The sequence below is a fragment of the Onychostoma macrolepis genome, chromosome 02, assembly GCF_012432095.1.
Source record: "Onychostoma macrolepis isolate SWU-2019 chromosome 02, ASM1243209v1, whole genome shotgun sequence".
In the NCBI taxonomy this organism is placed as follows: Eukaryota; Metazoa; Chordata; class Actinopteri; order Cypriniformes; family Cyprinidae; genus Onychostoma; species Onychostoma macrolepis.
In genome coordinates, this window is record NC_081156.1 from 5,487,844 (window position 1) to 5,508,047 (window position 20,204).

Sequence of the window (20,204 nt, forward strand, 5' to 3'; positions counted from 1 at the left end):
TTGCCTTGTATTTACTTTTATTCGTGATGTGACTGTGTGGTTGCTCGAGTTTGGGTAATTTATTTAAATGATTTAATGTTGAACAATAATTACAACATCTAAAACAAAAAGTATGCATTACGCTACGCTTTAATTTTATAATCGTGAAAATATATCAATATACACATGTTGTCTTTCTCCTCCTGACCGCTGGGCGGAGCTACACAGCCTCGCGCTCCTTACAGCAAACACCGCGAATGAAAAACACGCGTGTGATGCTAATGTGAGCATGATAGCTAGAGAATAACAACTCGCGTTGTGATAAATATAATCGGTTTAATTCGCAAAATGGTTCGTAAATTGAAATTTCACGAGCAGAAACTCTTGAAGAAAGTTGATTTTATTAACTGGGAGGTTGACAACAATTTACACGAGGTTAAAGTGTTGAGAAAATATCATATTGATAAGAGGGAAGATTACACTAAGTAAGTAACTGTTAATAGTACTCAACTTTATAGTTACTTGTTTTAAGAAAATGTATCTTTCTTACATGCACGTGGAAGTGAATGATAGTGTCTGTCTTTATTTATAAGCCAAAACATGACTTATAAATCTAAAACGTATGATCTCTCTCTGTAGATACAACAAACTTAGTCGAAATATCAGAGAATTGGCACAGAAAATACGGGACTTGGACGAAAAGGATGGTTTCAGAGCTCAAAGCACAGCCCTTTTCTTGGAAAAACTGTAAGTTTGGGAGCATCTTGATGATTTGTGGGCACTTGAGCAGCGGTCATGTCTAAAGATCAAGTGTGTTTCTCTTTTTTTTTTGCAGTTATAGTGTCGGTTTGATCCCCACTAAACAGAACCTCTCTCTTGCGAATGAAGTCTGTGCTTCTGCCTTCTGCAGGTGAGATGCGCTGCGACATTTGATCATGGACCATTGTATTAAGGTGGAAATAGAAAAACAACACAATGTGCTGGACGGGTCATTTGTTGGAACATCTGTTTCTGTTGCCTGTTCCTTTTGTGTAGTGTTTTTGTCTGATTTCTGTTATTTTCTCCAGGAGACGACTTCCCACAATCATGCTGAAACTGCGTATGGCTCAGAACCTGAAAACTGCCATAACCTTCATCGAGCAAGGCCGTATCCTTCATCAGAAATCACTCTGAACTCTACACACACTTATGTTTTCTGCTGTATATATTACATACATATTATGTATATATGTCATCTGAAAGCTGAATAAATAAGCTTTCCATTGATGTATGGTTTGTTGGGATCTGACAATATTTGGCTGAGATACAACAATTGAAAATCTGGAATCTGAGGGTGCAAAAAAATCGCCTTTAAAGTTGTCCAAATGAAGTTTTTAGCTATGCATATTACTAATCAAAAATTAAGTTTTGATACATTTACGGTAAGAAATTTACAAAATATCTTTAATATCCTAATGATTTTTGGCATAAAAGAAAAATTGACAATTTTGACCCATACAATGTATTTGCTATTGTAGCTATTGCTACAAATATACCCCAGCGACTTAAGACTGGTTTTGTGGTCCAGGGTCACACATTATCTGCTTCACTTTTTAATTGACAAATTAATGACTTGCTTGTATAATTAGATTCACTTGATCTTCGAATATACTGTAAGTTCATTAAATTTTGAAGGAATAGTTTAATCAGAAATGAAAATTTGTCATAACATTTACCCTCAAGCCATCCAAGATGTAGATGAGTTTGTTTCTTCATCAGAACAGATTTGGAGAAATGTAGCATTGCGTCACTTGCTCATCAATGGATGCTCTGCAGTGAATGGGTGCCGTCAGAATGAGTCCAAACAGCTGATAAAAACATCACAATAATCCACACCAGTCCATCAATTAATGTCTTTTGAAGCAAAAAGCCACGTGTTTGTAAGAAACAAATCTGTTCTTTAGCATTTTAATTTTAATCCATAATGCTTTCTCCAGTGAGAAAGTCCATCACCTGTTGTCCGCTCACGTCAAACTCCACTTTAAAATTTATTTGGAACTGTTTTGCACTGTTTTCGCTGGTAAATGGTGACTTTTTCACTGGAGGAAGCATTATTATGGATCATGGACTATAATGGGTTATGGACATATATTAGCTGGGAGTAACAGTTAATAACGTCTTAGTGGATTTATTTGTTACAAGCATGCAGCTTTTGGCTTCACAAGATGTCAATTGATGGACTGGAGTGGATTATTGTGATGTTTTTATCAGCTGTTAGGACTCTCATTCTGACGGCACCCATTCACTGCAGAGGATCCCAAGTGATGTGATACTAAATTTCTCCAAATCTGTTCTGATGAAGGAACAAACTCATCTACACACTCATCATTTTTGGTTGAACTGTTCCTTTAAGTGGAAATATTGTAAAGAAAATGAATCTCTTTTCATTTCAATTTGCATGAATGTGTTTGAAACGATTTCTTGACTGAGCAACAGATATTCGTGTTGGGCCTGAGATTGTCACTGATCCCGCTTTTCTCGTAACAAGGTTAGTTATGACCCTAAGTACCTTTTTTGCTGATGCACGCTGAAGATGAAAAACCCACAATGTTCATTTTTATATAATTAACTTTTATATGAAGCTGGGGCAACTGAAATGTAAAGTTATTGTACAATACTCTTACAGGAGTATGGAAGACTTTGTCACATGGGTGGATTCATCCAAGATCAAACAACATGTCATGAACTACAATGAGGAGGTATGTATATGTATCAAAGTATATTCTGAACATCATGTAGAGTCTATACATAACTATACAAAAGTTTGGGGTCAGTAAGATTATAATACTTTTGAAAGAAATTTGTTAGGTTTAAAAAAGTTGTTTTTATTTGAATATATTTTACAATGTAATTTATTCCTGTGATCAAAGCTGAATATTCAGCATCATTCAGTCTTCAGTGTCACATGATCCTTGAAAACCAGTTTTTTTTAGGGTTCTTTGGTGACTAGAAAATTCAAAAGAAAATGATTTATTTGAAATAGAAGTCTTTTGTAACAAGTGTTTTTACTGTCACTTTACTGATCAATTTTAATGTGTCCTTGCTGAATAAAAACTAATTTCTCTAAAATATTACAAAAATACTGACGACTTAGTTTCGAACAGTCATGTAAACAAACCTTTTATTAATCAAATGATTTCAGGAAATTTTGCATATTAAATTCATACAACCCTCCTTGTATGAACTAATAGTCTGACATCAGACAGGTGTTTTTTTTTAAAGGCACTAAAATGTGAAGAATGACATTTTTACATGTATAGTGTAAGCATATAAGCACCGACAGAGTCAGATTTTATACTATTAGGAAGTTATGAAAAAGTTATTAAACCCATTTGAGCGAATTGCTCATTTAACATTACAATTTTGTTTTTCTTTCAGCGAGATGACTTTGACCTCATTGTCTAAATCTCCAAATACAAGAAATTTGGATTTCAACCAGAAATGGTCAGTGCATCAAGAGCAGCTGTTCATTTGTGATTCATCAAAGAACAAATGTATATATTTATACCTTGTCGGACATAAAGTGACCAATTATCGTCTTGGACCATTTTAAGTGAACGCATAGTGTGACTGTTGTGTATTTGCCATTAATAACTGTAAACAATTACAATTAATTTGTCTGAATTTACTTTGTTCCTACAAAAGCACCTTTACATTGTGCATTCATATCACAAATAAAAGTTATATTTGACAGAGTGGGCACCTAAAATCTGTCCCAACAAAGATGCACCAATGTTCCACCACCAGCTACACATGTGATTTCATATAAACTCCACATATACTTTGCATAGCTCTGTTATCAACATCTTGAACACAGACAAGGCAACGAGTACATCGTTAACACCTACCACTGAGATATGTTATAAATAAAGCAGGGTACAACTGTAAAAAGACAACAGCATCATGAACTCGACAAAACTTCACAGACAGCTACATTCAGTGTCTCAAACAGACACGATCTTAAGGCCGGAACAGACTCTGGTGTCTGAACCATTTTTGTGAGCGAGGCCCTGAGTTTCTGCTTGAATTTGTCACATACATTCACAGCCACCAGAAGCGCACATAAACAATGAGTGTGATTAAAATCACAGCGCCGGCCGCCACTTTAGCATACGTGGACCGAGTGTTGAGGTACTTGGCATCGCTGCGGTACTTCTTCGACAGGTTGGACAGATTACTAGCTTTGGTATCCAAAGCTGCAGAAAGAAAACACAGAATACTATATAATACTTTTGCTAATAAAATAGTTTTTTTCCTTACTCAAATGAGCTTCAAATACTGAAACCGGCTGCAATAAGCGTTCACTCACCAGATAACGCTTCTCCACGCTGGAGCACTTCCTCGATATTAGCAACCATGATCCTTTGCACATCGTGTAACTCTGAATTGATGTTGCCCAGGTTTCTTCGTGCTCTGCTGTCGATGTAAGACTTTTTGGTTTTCTGAATATATGTGTCTGGAGACAAATGGGAAATCTTTTGATCTATATTGTCAACCAACTGCTGATCCTTTTAATTAGTTGTTTATATGCTACCGCTTAAAGGTTTGTGGTCAGTACATTAAAAAAAGTCACCTAATGCTCACCTAAAACAAAACAAAAAAAAACTGTCATACTGTGAAATATTAACAATTTAAAATAGCTGTTTTCTGTTTGAATAAAATGTAATTTATTGCTGTGATCAAAGTTGAGTTTTCACTCCAGTCTTCAGTGTCACATGATACTATCATTCTTGATTTGCTGCTCAAGAAACATTTATTATTATTATCAACATTGAAAACGGATGTGCTGCTTCATATTTTTGTTGGAACTTGGTACTTTTTTATTCTTTGATGAACAGGAACTTCAAAAGAACAGCTTTCTTTTTTTTTTCTTTAATAGAAATCTTTTGTAGCATTGTACAAGCCTTTAATGTCACTTCTGGTCAATTTAATGCATCCTTGCTGAATAAAAGTATTATTATATATATATATATATATAAAAAAGAAAACCTCTTACTGACTCAAAGTTTTGAACGGTAGTGTGTATTGACTATGATCTTTCAAATTGCATTGATATATATATATATAAGATGTTTCTTACCAAATTCGATAAAAAAGTACGGCCGTGACACTGAAGGGACTTTAGTCCCGTACTGCTCACTGAATTCTCCCTCCAGATCCTCCAGATAGGCAAACGCCAGTTTCTTGGAAAATCCTGCTTCACACAAGGCCAAGTAACACACTCCTTTCTCAATGACGTAGCTGGAAAACAAGACGAGTTTATGAAGTATGACGACATCCAGAATAAAACGTGTGTCTGTCAGGGTTGGGCAAATTTTTCATGTTCATGAGTGAATTAGAATTAAACTGGCCACACATCCTGCAGGATGCTGAAATGGAATTTTAAATGGAGTGACTGCTTAATTTAAAAAAAAAATTGCAATTGAGTAAATTCTTCTATCACACAACATACACATTTTATTAGCTCCACACGAGTTTGCAACAAAAAATAAATCCATCATTAATGTCAACTAAATATGCATATTTATTGTATGATGTTTTTAAATTTTTTTTTTCCCATACACAAATTGTCCACAGTATTCATCTTTATGGAGATTAATATTAACAACTAAATTTGAATCAAATTATTATATACTGATGTTTGGATCAATAAATAGTTTATTTATTAAGAGAAATTATAATTTTTTAAGCTGCGAGTTCTTCCACCAAGGTTTCTAAAATATTAAGTTAAAAGTTCATTTATTAAATATAATCAAATACATAAGTTTATTAAATAATGTAATTTTCAGAAACAGCTAGTGACCTCAATAATTTATAAATACTTAATATAAAAATAGAAATAAATAATTTGCTTAATGAAAAAATAGATTAACAACCCTATAAATCATACTGTATCTCATTGATTTACATTACAAGCTATCAGTAATTATTTTACTTTTTGGCCATATAAATATCAGCAACTGTACCTAATTACATATTTTACTGAATTTTGGTATATGAATGAATATATGAATAATATGAACAGAGGTGAATGAGTTCAAGTTCCATATTTTCACTATATTCTACTATGCGAGTCAAAAACAGTGTTAACGCATTACAAGTAACGCAAGTTACGTAATCAGATTACTTTTTTTAAGTAACTAGTAAAGTAATGCATTACTTTTTAATTTAGAAGGAAATATCTGAGAAATCAGGAGTAAGTGCAGAGCGTTGTGTGTGAACGATGTTACTGTAGTTCTACACTAAATATGAACATGTATTTACTAATCTCACCTGCATAAAAACAGATTCAGTATTCTTTCTTAATGAATAAAAACAGTCAAATGCAAACTCAGAATATTATACAAACCTGCAATAAATATGTTAAATAAGATCATTTATGTATTTAATCCCATTTTATCAACCAATGTCTTTGCTACTGACCTTCGATGATCCAATTCAACCATACTAATAAGCAAAAAATTTAGTTATTGCTTAGTAGTGTTGAACTTTCTTCTCCTGTGTCATATTCTTCATGCAATTTGTTTGAGCTGCGCCCTCTACTGTACAGACCTGAATTCACACTTCCTTCAGCCTGAGGCGTATTCATTTCACTTTTGGTGGGAAGGGGCTTTAACACCCAGATTTTAAAAGTAACGCAAGAGTAATGTAACGCTTTACTTTCCATAAAAAGTAACGTGTTTCTTTTCCCTTTTTTTCTTTTAGGGAGTAACGCAATATTGTAATGCATTACTTTTAAAAGTAACACTGCTCATAAAAGCCTGATGTATCAAATACTATACTCAACAAAAACACTTAAGCAAACTTTTTAAAAGATCTCAATTCAGATTCAGTCATGCAGTGTGTGAATGCGTCCGTGTCGGTTCTTACTGAAAGGCCATGGCTCCTGCCTCCAGCGTGCAGCGCGCGGGACTCTGGTCGTTGAGTTTTCTGCAGAGCTGCTTGGCTTGACTCTGATACTTCTGTAAGTCTCGTCCTGACTGGAAACATCTTCACGTTAGTGACTCGAACATATTATGTAAAAGCACCGTACAATCACAACAGCAAAACAAACGAGCAATAACAAAGACTCTGTAAATAAATCACATCGTGCGTTTTAACTTGGTACAAATGCTGTAGTTGTGGTGCTGATGGGTTCATTCACACCTGCTCGTCCTCCTGCATCGACGCGGCGAGCGGCAGGCTGTCCGCGACACGAACAATCATCGTCAGCAGCACCATTTCGCCTGTTGTCTTTACTCTTTAACTTCGGTCTGTTTTGAAGCGAAGCGATTGATTTGTTGACCGAGTGGCAGAAAGTGACACATTTGAACTGACAGCAGAGTTCAGATGAGCTGGCCGGAAGAGGGTGTGTTACCTTAAATCCTTTCCGGCTTTTGCATTCCAAAGGTTCCGGTTATTTACTGATTGATTGATTTAATTATTTGTTTATTAGACTATAAAAATAGAAAAAAAAAAGACAAGAAAAAGAAATAAACAATTAGAAATAGTACCTCCAAAAGACACATAACTAAAAAAAAATAAAATAAATGTAGCATGAAATCCATAAATAATATTATTAGCTTATTATATACACAATAAAGGGAATATTTTATATTTTTTATTAAAAAAAATGTATATATATGTGTGTATATATATATATATATATATTTATTAGATGGACAATCATAGTTATATTACATTTCTTGACAATTTTTGACAAACAATAACATTCATTAGATACAGTAATATAATGTCAATTAAAAACGCATGATTCACGATGTATCCTTACAGTACAAAAATAATACTTTAAAAGGCTTACAGTATTTACATTTTAAGAAGTAAAAATTATTGTAATATAATGCTTGATTTAATTTCCCAAACAACAATTATAGGCTTTTGGTTACTAAATCAACTTCGGTTAATATGGAAAACTAAAAGTAATGAATGAACTCACAAGCAACGTCACCCCGATATATTTTTTAAACCCCTTTTTAAATCATGTTTTTGCAATCTGTAAATCTGTCATCAGTAGAACCTCTCTGCGCTCGACCGCTTCTGTCTGTACGCACTGATCGTTTCGCCCGACTATTCAGCGCATCGATTATTCACGTCTGTGGGCTGATCTGTATTGAGCCGATCCCGCTTGAACGCTTTTCCTGATCACGAACAGCACGATTAAACTCTGCGTCTGCACTGAAGGTAAGATCAGCCGCATAAAGTGGTTTCTTATGCCCTTACCTCATTCTGTGTTCATAATTTCGTGAATTCGAGTGAAGCGTATCTTTGTGTTGCGACCATTGTTGTTGTCGTCCTGTTCTGGTGAACATTACCAACAAATCACATCCAATCCACTTTGATTTAATGTGCATCAATAACAGTTTGAGGCTGCAAGCGATCGCGATGATCTGCAATCGGAGCGCAGCTAGTTTTGTGTTTGTTTATTATTTGGTTATGAAGTGTTTATTATTATGCACGTTCGCTACTAGGCCACAATGTTCGCTTGCTACAAGATGCAAGGTTAGATATGGAAGAAAACCCGTCATGGGTGCTCTGTGATGACTGTTACTGATATTTTTTGCCTAAAGGCCATTTTTGTTAGTTCATGTCTCGTGCACAGTCGTGTCGCCCGGTGAACTCCGCATCACCGCACATCTTTATGTGATAGGAACAGTTGTCACTTGTTTCTGAGCGCTGTGGTTTGTATGTGAGTAACGGTTCTCACCTCCGAGAGCGATTAGTTCAGCCTCACTGGATTGGCTGCCACTGCTCGCAGCTCTTTTGATGCCACACAAGGGCCCTTTATGCGAGGCTCCAGCTGGACATGCTGCATGTCTGCTCTGATTGGATGATTCTCATGCACGAGAAATGACGTCTTCCTGCAATTATAAAAGTCTGCTCTTACGAGACAAATTGGTTTAAAACTGATGACCATGTTAAAAATATGCCTTTATATATTATATGTGACCCTGGACCACAAAACCAGTCAGAAGGGGCAAATTTAAAAAAATTGAGATTTGCATATTTAAAAAAAATAAGCTTTGCATTGATGTATGGTTTGTTAGGATCAGAAGATATTTGGCTGAGATATTTAAAAATCTGGAATCTGAGGGTGCATAAATCAACATATTGAGAAAATCACCTTTAAAGTTGTCCAAATGAAGTCCTTAGCAATGCATATTACTAATCAAAAATTAAGTTTTGATATATTTACAGTAGGAAATTTACTAAATATCTTCATGGAACATGATCTTTACTTAATATCCTAATGATTTTTGGCATAAAAGAAAAATTGATACAGTGTGTTTTGGGCTATTGCTACAAATATACCCCAGCGACTTGAGACTGGTTTTGTGGTCCAGGGTCACATATGTTTGTCCATTAACATTCAAGTCAGTGGTGGTGCTACAACTGAAAATATTCAGCTAAAGCAGGGAGAAAAAAAAGTGTGTGCCAGTTTTGGAGGGCTGAAATTATTGTCCGAAATGGTGATGTTTGAAGCGTTTTGACTGCGAATAATCTACAGGTAAAGTAGTAGCAGTAACAAACCATAAGGTAACCATAACAAAAAAATGATGCTAGAGTAGAAAGTAAAATTTGTATATATCTCATTGCCAGACAACTTTACTTGAAGAATTGATTTAATAGTACCCAAATGTAGTTAATTTATTGAAACTTTGTTTTCTGTTTCAGTTTTCAGCTAGATGAAAACTTTAATTTATATTTCAATATTTCGGCAAGAAAGGAAAAAATCAATGCAATCACAGTGAAAACATTGACTTCTTTCTCTCAAAGACAAAAGAAAGTTATACAGGTTTGGAACGACTTGAGAATGAGAGTCAAAAATTTCTTTTTTGAGATTTTGCGAAATGCCTAAATCTCAAAAACTACTTGCCAAACTTCCATTTCAAAGACATTTTTCAAATCAGTTCTAAAATCTGGCATGAATGGTATCATATGAACGTTGTTTCTTACAGTTGGCCCAGCCTGTGCGCATGTGCGGCGTAGAGCAAAGGCTGATTGCTAGTTTTACCATAAAGACCAGGCAGTGTTGTGGTGATTTGGAACACAGGACTTCACAGCTTTACTAGAGCTGCCATATTGGGCATTCCAGCTTCTTCCATTCATTGTTCTAGAGTGCAACAGTCGGGTTTTAGAGGTAAAAACATATACATTTTCTCCATTGGAAATTGATTTTTAACCTTTAAAGAGAGACCTGTTGTGAGCTCCTCGTAGCTGGCTGGCTTGGTTTATGGCATATAATGGTTTAACAAAGACTTTTTCTAAACACCTTTTGAGTTTGTTTTAATGCATTTGACCAAAACGTATTGAAAAACCCATTGACTTCAAAAATGCTAACGTTTTAGGATTCGTTCCTGCATCACTCTATTGGCTGTTCCCGTTTCTCCCATTCATTGCAATAGCAGTGGTCCATCTCAGCTACACACAGTCTCTGGTTAAGCTCATTTAAATTTGTTTTAGACCATTAGACATGACATTACAGTGCCTTGGAAGCCTGCCTGAAACCAGTGTTCTTAGGAGGAACTTTGATACACAGAAGCAATGTTTATTCATTGAACAACAAGCTGCACAATCTAGGCCACTTCTGGTTGTCAGATGTCCATAGTTAATATGGCCAAACTGTACCTGCAGTTACATGCAATGACGTTATTAATGGTTTAGTGTCCAAAACATCTGTAGGAATTGTTTTATTTCCCCAAATATATTTTCAAAAGATTTTGTTCCAAGTCATTTTCATAGTTATGAGTAACTCATATGACCCTGTGTTTACGTTATGTGTTTAATCTTCACAAAGCTGTTTTTTTCTTATCAGCTCATTTCTAGTCTATTTCTAATGACTGATGCCCAAACACACCAGCATCCGCTGCTCAGGCCAGTGTCTCATTAACCCAAATTCATATCAGCTGCTCAGCACGAGCAGGAAACATACATGTGACACACCCAGATATGAAACTGAAGTTCAGCATTTATCAGTACAGATAGGCCTACACTAAGCTCCATGTTAGACTACATGCTACTGTGTTATTGTATGTTTATGTAAATTGCTTTGAGTACTAAATGCTTGTGTTTTTGCTGCAGAACTCATGCCTGTGTTTGTTGGGTCAGGTGCAGTAGAGAGTGCCATGCAGGAAGGAGAGGAGAGGAAGTGAGGCGATGGGCTGCACCTCAGCCAAGCAGTTGTCATCTGTACCCAGTGATGAAGAGGGCCGGGGTAAGGCCTACAGCAATGGAGATGCCTTCTCCGGTCAGTGTCCCAGCTGTGTGTCCACAGATATTCACTCTAGATAACGCGATATAGAGCCGGAGTCAGTGTTGAATTTCATTGAAAATTCCAATTTGGTCTCATTGAATTCTTTAAATTTAGATTTAAATTGTGTATTAAATTTAAACATGTAGTTTGTTATTTTATTTTGCAGTATAATGTTACTCGTAAAAATCATATTATTAGGGCTGGGTATCGTTCAAAAAATTTCGATATCGATACCTTGAGTTCGATACCGGTTCCTGAACGATACTTTTTTCGATTCCAATTTTATTAAATCAGATTACATAATCTCAAAAAACGTTGGTTTTATTTTTTTCAGCTTGTTGACATTTATACAGACTCAAAGCCTCATCTCCTGAGCCACTGCACAAAGGAACATATATATCCAGCACAATAAATCAGTGCAAATAGTTTTAATAAAGTTCAAATAGTTTTCAGTTTACACATCTGTTAGGCTATGTTTAAACTAGTGCGTGTTCGTTTTAAAACGCATAGCTCAGACAGATTCATCATTTCTATTCATTTATTCTAGGTTGTTAAAGGCTTCAAGAAATTGAAAATCTTTATCCACTTTCATAAGTGGGTGTTTTATTTTCTTTCACCATATGTTTTATTGTTATTGAATTCTGTGTTGTAGTGAATTATTTGAATGCATAAAAACAACTTAGTTTATTCAAATTTATTCTTAAAATAGCCTTATGAAATGTTTTCTTTTTCCTCAGAAATTCTGTGTTCTGTATCTGGTTTTCAAATGAAGGCATAAAACATTAATTTCATTTGTCTTTAAATTATTGAAAATCAAACTTTATTTATTTATTTTGGCAAACAAAGGGGGTTTACTATTAAAATTAAAACATGGAAGAAATGTTGTGTGATCATTACTTTAAAAAAAATAAAGTTTTAATAATTTTAGTAGTAGTAACAGCATGTACATTCTGCTGAAGTAATGTATTTCTGCCACAGTGTCTTCTCAGTTAAACCGAACTTTTATTTTGACGGGTTGCCGTGAATACCTTTACAGTTTTGTGTGTATATGATATGACGCTAGTTTTACTCAAATCAAACGTTAAAATGCTCATGAAGTGACTCTCAGAGCAAGTTCTGGAGATGTTGTTCATGTGTTTATGTCCTCATTCAGTGAGATGGCAGACCGCGAGGGGAGGGGCGGGGGGTGATAGAGGCTATTTACACTAAGTGAAAATAGCAGTATTCTTTAGTGATATGCTATTTACACAGTGCAAATAGCTTTAGATTCTATTTATTCTATGTTAAAATAGCAGGATCCTGCTAATTACTTACTGCAAATATTGAATAAAAGGGTATGATTAATTGTGGCGAAAAACATTATTAGAGAAAAACATTACTTATTGCAAATAGTGGCAATTATCTGCACCTCTGCATTGTAATACATTATAAAATAGTATGCAATAACTTATTGAGTGTAATTTTTTAAGTTTATTTCAAATTATTAAATGGATGCCACCTTATTGGGACAAAAGCTCTCCCTACACCTACCCTACCCGATACTTTATGTTCAACTTTTTGATTATTTCCTTCATTTTTATTAAAAAATAACTGCTTTTCTGAAGTGATTTGAAATTTAAAAAGGGAGAAAAAAAGTTCGCCAAAAGGCAGATTCGAACCCCGGTCGATCGTGTGAAAAGAACGTTAGCACATGCTTTACCATCTGCGCCACTGAATCCGACAATTAATTACCGTCTTTTGGAAATTTTACTATCCCAATCATACGTTTGTGGGTGGAGTTAGTGTAAATGGCCTTTTCCAACAACATGGCTATTTGCACTTAAATAGACACTCAGATATTTATTTTATTCCCAACAATTAAACGGTTGCCCACAGAAAAAAACAGGGGGTGCTGCAGCACCCTCAGCACCCCCACTTCCCGCGCCCCTGCTTAGGTATCGAAATTTGGTACCGAACGACAAGACGTTTTTCGATACTCTATGATATCGAGGCAATTCGGTCGGTGCCTAAAAAGTATCGAACTCGATACCCAGCCCTACTTGTTATACACACAATATATATACAGTGGGTACGGAAAGTATTCAGACCCCCTTAAATTTTTCACTCTGTTATATTGCAGCCATTTGCTAAAATAATTTAAGTTCATTTTTTTCCTCATTAATGTACACACAGCACCCCATATTGACAGAAAAACACAGAATTGTTGACATTTTTGCAGATTTATTAAAAAAGAAAAACTGAAATATCACATGGTCCTAAGTATTCAGACCCTTTGCTGTGACACTCATATATTTAACTCAAGTGCTGTCCATTTCTTCTGATCATCCTTGAGATGGTTCTACACCTTCATTTTAGTCCAGCTGTGTTTGATTATACTGATTGGACTTGATTAGGAAAGCCACACACCTGTCTATATAAGACCTTACAGCTCACAGTGCATGTCAGAGCAAATGAGAATCATGAGGTCAAAGGAACTGCCTGAAGAGCTCAGAGACAGAATTGTGGCAAGGCACAGATCTGGCCAAGGTTACAAAAAAATTTCTGCTGCACTTGAGGTTCCTAAGAGCACAGTGGCCTCCATAATCCTTAAATGGAAGACGTTTGGGACGACCAGAACCCTTCCTAGAGCTGGCCGTCCGGCCAAACTGAGCTATCGGGGGAGAAGAGCCTTGGTGAGAGAGGTAAAGAAGAACCCAAAGGTCACTGTGGCTGAGCTCCAGAGATGCAGTCGGGAGATGGGAGAAAGTTGTAGAAAGTCAACCATCACTGCAGCCCTCCACCAGCTTTATGGCAGAGTGGCCCGACGGAAGCCTCTCCTCGGTGCAAGACAAATGAAAGCCCGCATGGAGGACTCCAAGATGGTGAAAAATAAGATTCTCTGGTCTGATGAGACCAAGATATAACTTTTTGGCCTTAATTCTAAGCGGTATGTGTGGAGAAAACCAGGCACTGCTCATCACCTGTCCAATACAGTCCCAACAGTGAAGCATGGTGGTGGCAGCATCATGCTGTGGGGTGTTTTCAGCTGCAGGGACAGGACGACTGGTTGCAATCGAGGGAAAGATGAATGCGGCCAAGTACAGGGATATCCTGGACGAAAACCTTCTCCAGAGTGCTCAGGACCTCAGACTGGGCCGAAGGTTTACCTTCCAACAAGACAATGACCCTAAGCACACAGCTAAAATAACGAAGGAGTGGCTTCACAACAACTCCGTGACTGTTCTTGAACGGCCCAGCCAGAGCCCTGACTTAAACCCAATTGAGCATCTCTGGAGAGACCTAAAAATGGCTGTCCACCAACGTTTACCATCCAACCTGACAGAACTGGAGAGGATCTGCAAGGAGGAATGGCAGAGGATCCCCAAATCCAGGTGTGAAAAACTTGTTGCATCTTTCCCAAAAAGACTCATGGCTGTATTAGATCAAAAGGGTGCTTCTACTAAATACTGAGCAAAGGGTCTGAATACTTAGGACCATGTGATATTTCAGTTTTTCTTTTTTAATAAATCTGCAAAAATGTCAACAATTATGTGTTTTTCTGTCAATATGGAGTGCTGTGTGTACATTAATGAGGAAAAAAAATGAACTTAAATGATTTTAGCAAATGGCTGCAATATAACAAAGAGTGAAAAATTTAAGGGGGTCTGAATACTTTCCGTACCCATTGTATGTATATATATATATATATATATATATATATATATTAATCAAATGTGACAGTAAATACTTTTACATTGCTATAAAAGATTTTTATTTCCAATAAATGCTGAGAATGCAAAAAATCCTAAAAAATGTTTCTTGAGCAGCAAATCAGCATATTTGAATAATTTCTAAAGGATCATGTGACTAGGGATGGCTCCATACCATAATTTTGGCTTCAGTAGGATACCAGAATGTAATACCTCGGTATCGATACTAAATCGATACCATAGGTGACAAATAACCAGCCTCAAAAGATACGTGAATTGAAAACAATTTTATTAAAATAATATCTTATTAATCTTAATACCTTTGTATCAAACTGTAACGAAAAACCTACAGGGAACATAGGTTACATTTTGATGTTGGAGGGAAAAAAATAATAATAACTGAAATAATACAATGAAAATATATTCAAATCTTCTTATCTTTTCAGTGCAATCACATAGTGCAATCAAAATGTCTCAATGTAACAAAAAACCTACTGGGAACATAGGTTACATTTTGATTGAGTTTGAAGAAAAAAAATACAATTGAAGTAATGCAATTAATGCAACAAATGTTGCTTTATTTTAGTGTTATTCTAACAGTTATTCAGACTCAGATAGTCAAAGAAAAAGCATTAAATATAAATGTCACTCTCTCGGCTGCTTCATATTAGCGGTCGGCAGCACGGCAGAAACATTCCCTTCATATTATTGATACTAAAATGAATATAGCAAAACTCTTGCTTATTTCAAATACAATTAATATTCGATTGTATGAAATGCAAGTGCATATATTACGTGACCAAAACTTCACTGGTTCTAGCGTGTCACACACACACATTTGCGCTTACTGTATCACATCTGTATGTACGCTGATCAGTTGTAAATAAAATTTAAAATTAAATCTGAATTTATGAATGATGCACTCACCTGTCGATCTCTTAATTCTCTGAAAAGATCAGGATGAGCAAGTGACAAATGCTTAAAAAGGTTTGGTGTTGCTTCCTGTGGCAACACATGATTTATAGCAACGCTTGCAAACAGGTGCAGTAAGGTCAGTTCGTTCACCTTTGTCATCCGTTTTGTATGCGAAGTAATGCCATATTTCACTTCTACTGTTCTCTTTATTTATTCATTTCGGATGCGTTGATAGTTTCATCGGTTTGATCCATCGCGTTGTTCTGTTGTCACCTTTACCGATTGCGCAGCAATTTGGGAAGCACTGCAAACTACAGGTGCACTTCGCAACAGCAGCATATGAAATACCAAAATGAGCAAAATTATATTGTACCGTTTGAAATATTATATATACCGGTATTTTTCTAGTACCGGTATACCACGCATCCCTACATGTGACATAGGACAGAAAAAAAAAATGTAAAACAGATAAGTCTAAACGAACTTGAGAAGTGGCATAATTTTGAAGCTCTTCTTGGTCCCGCAGTGGGAATACAGTTTATAACAAATCAGCTTTTACAGTCCTATTAGTGTGAGTGGTGGTTTAGCAGGTGCTTTTATCCAAAGTGAATTACAGTTCAGTTATTAACGACAGTCCCTCTGGAGTGACCTGGATTTAACTGTCCTTGAAACAGTGATGACAGGTCATGCCTTGTTCTTCTGGGGCTGAATAAGCAACCTTAAAGTCAATATAAAATAAAAACGTACCATATTTACTTTCGTAGTTTGTTACTGTTGTTGTCCTTGATCCATAAATGCAAGTTATTTAAAAGAAATGTCTTGGTGAGTATTGGTGGTAATTTGGGGTTATTTTGTTAAATACGTTGTTGAACTCAGAAAGATTACATGACCGAAGTAAAATGGATTAAGAATCCTGTGTCCAAGTGATTTTAAGTGTAGTTTACTCTTTCTGTTTAGATGAGTACAAACTAAAAGGAGTTGAGAAGGTAAAGTACATGCATGGAGAAGAGGAGCGAACGAACACACGAAATCAAGAGAACTTGGTAAAGATTGATACATAGTATTATGTATCTCCAAATAATCAAGTAGTCACAGATAATCATAATATCCTGTAGAACATTAATTTTCCCTCTTTATGTCTTGCAGGAAAAGAGCACATTTTTGCACAAGGGCAGGCACAAAGATGCCACCGGGAATAGTAATAAGATAAGGTGAGTGTGTTTGGTTTCTGCTCTAGTATTCATTAATGGGGAGATGATGTCCAATGAGATGTTCACCAAGCCTTCATTGTTCCTCAGTATCCACTCTTCAGAGAGCCAGCAGGAGTTCTTCAGGATGCTGGATGAGAAGATTGAAAAGGTGATTGAAGTAGAATCACTATTATTATTGCTTAAAGGTTGAGAGGCTTTCTCAAGTCCCTAAAGCCCTTAAATTTTTCAGTTTTTTCACACTTTACATGTTGTTTGTCCAATGCACACTAAATGGAGTATACATTGAAAGGCTATGTGGTCAGCTGTACGTTTGCACCAAAACCGAAGTATACTTCAGGCTTAAGCGTTTGCATAAAAACTGAAGTATACGTAAGGGATAATCAACGGCTATGATTATCTTAACATATTAAAGATGTTAACAATATTTGTGCTGCAATATTTGACCGGAATGATAAACATGACGGTTATTTTCGTCTGTATTACTATTCAACTGTAACTGTATGTTAATATGGTTACCAATGTTTATAGGAAGCGCATTAATATAGAACGTGATTAAACTGACCTGGAACTACCTGTGTAGTTCAACGAGTTTAATCAACACCTGCCAGCCAATCAGAATCGAGTATTCAGACAGACCATAGCATAATTTGAGCTTAAGTATTTGCATAAAATCAAAGTATACTTTGGATTTAAGCATTTGCATAAAACCAAAGTATACTTTAGGCTTAAGTGTTTGTTTAAAAACAGAAGTATACTTTAGGCTTAAGTGTTTGTTTAAAAACAGAAGTATACTTTAGGCTTAAGTGTTTGTTTAAAAACAGAAGTATACTTTGGATTTAAGCATTTGCATAAAAACCGAAGTATACTTTGGGCTTAAGTGTTTGCATAAAAACTGAAGTATACTTTGGATTTAAGCATTTGCATAAAAATAAAAGTGTACTTTAGGCTTAAGTGTTTGCATAAAAATAAAAGTACACTTCAGCTTATTCATGAGTAATTCACTTCAGAAAATGTAAAAATCTAGTCTCTTTTAATTGCTGTTTTTTTTTTTTTTTTTTTTTTGAGGTAACTTCCCTTAATATGACTCTTACATTTACAGGGACGGGACTACTGCTCGGAGGACGAGGATATGACATAGCATGCTGAGACGTTTGACTCACGCCAACATTGAGTCAATCCTGTCCCAAAGTTCTTTACACTTTCTTTCCATGCCTCCTTACCCAATAAGTATTAATCTTCAAGAGTGTGGGTTCAAGTGACATTCAACCCAGTTATCCACTCCGTTTACAATCTACACACTCTCCCAAATGTCTTACAGGTCACTATTTGGAACTCTTGAGGAGTAGTATTTAAACGGTATGGGGGCATGGAAAGGCCATGGTTAAGGAGACTGGGATTTGGCCCAAGATTTGAATGGGAAAGCCATTTTCAGACTGTTCCTCAATCCCTTGCCTTACACTACCCATAAGCCTTCTCCTATTCATAGACTACATACAGTGGAGAGAGCCATGCTGAGAATCCTGGATTTCGCCCCCCCTTTGACATGGACACTACACACGCTGGACTAGCAGTGGAGATGATATCTCCTAAGGAGGACATACCTACCAAGAGACTTGCGTGATTCTGTCCAGCTCATGCTGTTGAGACACAGTAGGTGAAAGTGTATGGACAGAAACACAAGGCCATTTCTAGCATTCCAATTGTTTTTTTTAACGAAGTATTTTTCACCCACAGTGTATTATGTATATGTATTTTTGACCTTTTTCTTTGAGTTATGTTACAACGCTCAGGACAGCAGTGCTGTATGTATCATCACTAGATTTGTTTGTTAGATGAGGGCAGTGCAGTTCCTTCAGGGCCGGTCTTGAGGACGTGTTGGGCGGTGGAGATAGATCACAGCATCTAGCCATGTTTAGAGACACCAGTTACAGCATCTTAAGGTCATGTAGTTTTCAAATACTCATTTTACTCTATATAACAGGTGGATATCATACGTTCGCTTGACATTTATAGTCACTATTCTTGAGTTGAAAACCAGTACAAGTTTCAAAACCAGCCTTCAGAAAGTTTTACATAGATACGTTTTTATTACCAGGAAGTGCTTCTTCCTTTTACAGTATGACAGTAATTTGCCATAGCCTTAAGCACACAGTATTTTCTTTTGAAATGAGATACAACAGTAAGCCATTAATTTCTGTATTTTCACACTAAAGTGAACAGTATCCCACATATATGCTTAAGTTCTCTATATACACAGTTGGGCCAAACTAAATTGCCAAAAATGCAAGTGTGATGCTGAGTGAAAGAATAAATAAATACACAATGACCAACTAACCAGGGAAAAGCATCTGGTTTGTTGATGTTTTTTTCTTCATATTTTGAAGTAAATGGGGTCCAATGTAGTTTTGTATTTTTCTTTTACAAAAAAAGGGGTGAATAATAAATGACAAGTTTTGGGAGAACTATTCCTTGGTTCACCCAAAAATGAAGATGCTCTGATCATTTACTCACCCTCATGTCTTTCCAAACCTACATGACTTTCATTCATCTGAAATACAAATGAAGAATTTTAATGAACCTGGGAGATTTTTGTCCCAAAACCTTTAGGCTTCAAGAAACATTGTAAATAATCCACATGATTAATCCAAGTTTTCTGAATAAACATGTTGGCGTTATAGATTAAATTTATGCTTTTATTCACACATAAACATTGATCGACACATTGAGCACATCAAAAATGGTCAATGAAAGCTCGACTGAACTTGCTTTATGCATGAGAACCAATGAGGTTTGTTTTTGTTAGTCATGCAAGCACTTGAGTGACTCTTCAGAAGACTTGGTTGGATTAAACCGTTCAGTTCATATGGATTACTTTTTTCCGAACTTTTTTTAACTTTTTGAAGCATCAAAGTTTTGGTTTCATGGACTTTCACAGGAGGACAGAAATCTCTCAGATTTCATTAAAAACATCTTTTATTTGTGTTTCAAAGATGAATGGAGTTTTAATGGGTTTGGAAGAACATGAGGGTAAGCAAATAATGAGAATTTTAATTCTGGGTGAACTATCCCTATAAGATGGATTTTATACAGGATTCAGATACCCATGTATTTTTCAGCTTT

The 20,204-nt window shown here is 35.9% G+C and overlaps 3 protein-coding genes across 7 annotated transcripts; 2 read left to right on the forward strand and 1 right to left on the reverse strand.

Annotated features, from left to right (window-relative positions):
- Positions 1–202: 202 nt before the first annotated feature.
- Positions 203–3,711, forward strand: imp3 (IMP U3 small nucleolar ribonucleoprotein 3). Its single transcript, XM_058763181.1, has 7 exons — positions 203–464; positions 619–726; positions 815–889; positions 1,047–1,126; positions 2,455–2,506; positions 2,645–2,717; positions 3,397–3,711. Exons 1-7 carry the CDS (start codon positions 328–330, stop codon positions 3,421–3,423), a joined length of 552 nt encoding a protein of 183 aa, XP_058619164.1. The 5' UTR covers positions 203–327; the 3' UTR covers positions 3,424–3,711.
- On the reverse strand, positions 3,623–7,385 carry sec22ba (SEC22 homolog B, vesicle trafficking protein a). The gene is made up of 5 exons (XM_058763169.1): positions 7,165–7,385; positions 6,889–6,998; positions 5,099–5,259; positions 4,328–4,474; positions 3,623–4,214 (listed from the first exon to the last, which is right to left on the reverse strand). Exons 1-5 carry the CDS (start codon positions 7,237–7,239, stop codon positions 4,060–4,062), a joined length of 648 nt encoding a protein of 215 aa, XP_058619152.1. The 5' UTR covers positions 7,240–7,385; the 3' UTR covers positions 3,623–4,059.
- A 667-nt stretch (positions 7,386–8,052) lies between these two features.
- Positions 8,053–19,410, forward strand: zgc:55943 (uncharacterized protein LOC406337 homolog). Of its 5 annotated transcripts, XM_058799244.1 has the most exons (7): positions 8,109–8,199; positions 9,975–10,156; positions 11,125–11,263; positions 16,831–16,916; positions 17,020–17,084; positions 17,172–17,232; positions 18,571–19,410. In XM_058799244.1, exons 3-7 carry the CDS (start codon positions 11,173–11,175, stop codon positions 18,703–18,705), a joined length of 438 nt encoding a protein of 145 aa, XP_058655227.1. In that variant the 5' UTR covers positions 8,109–8,199; positions 9,975–10,156; positions 11,125–11,172; the 3' UTR covers positions 18,706–19,410. The 5 variants fall into 5 exon arrangements, with proteins under 5 accessions (XP_058655253.1, XP_058655218.1, XP_058655245.1 ...); XM_058799270.1 differs by lacking the exon at positions 9,975–10,156 and having other exon boundaries at positions 8,053–8,199; positions 18,184–19,410; XM_058799235.1 differs by lacking the exon at positions 9,975–10,156 and having other exon boundaries at positions 8,053–8,199.
- The last annotated feature ends 794 nt before the right edge of the window (positions 19,411–20,204 follow it).

Excerpts from the sequence above, each read along its gene's own strand:
- sec22ba (XM_058763169.1), bottom strand. The coding sequence starts at position 7,239 with ATGGTGCTGCTGACGATGATTGTTCGTGTCGCGGACAGCCTGCCGCTC. Across the intron at positions 6,999-7,164 it reads CGATGCAGGAGGACGAGCAG|TCAGGACGAGACTTACAGAA; the intron begins GTGTGAATGAAC and ends AGATGTTTCCAG. Across the intron at positions 4,215-4,327 it reads GCGTGGAGAAGCGTTATCTG|CTTTGGATACCAAAGCTAGT; the intron begins GTGAGTGAACGC and ends TTCTTTCTGCAG.
- imp3 (XM_058763181.1), top strand. The coding sequence starts at position 328 with ATGGTTCGTAAATTGAAATTTCACGAGCAGAAACTCTTGAAGAAAGTT. Across the intron at positions 2,507-2,644 it reads CCCGCTTTTCTCGTAACAAG|GAGTATGGAAGACTTTGTCA; the intron begins GTTAGTTATGAC and ends ATACTCTTACAG. Across the intron at positions 2,718-3,396 it reads TCATGAACTACAATGAGGAG|CGAGATGACTTTGACCTCAT; the intron begins GTATGTATATGT and ends TTTTTCTTTCAG.
- zgc:55943 (XM_058799235.1), top strand. The coding sequence starts at position 11,173 with ATGGGCTGCACCTCAGCCAAGCAGTTGTCATCTGTACCCAGTGATGAA. Across the intron at positions 16,917-17,019 it reads CACGAAATCAAGAGAACTTG|GAAAAGAGCACATTTTTGCA; the intron begins GTAAAGATTGAT and ends TATGTCTTGCAG. Across the intron at positions 17,085-17,171 it reads GGGAATAGTAATAAGATAAG|TATCCACTCTTCAGAGAGCC; the intron begins GTGAGTGTGTTT and ends ATTGTTCCTCAG.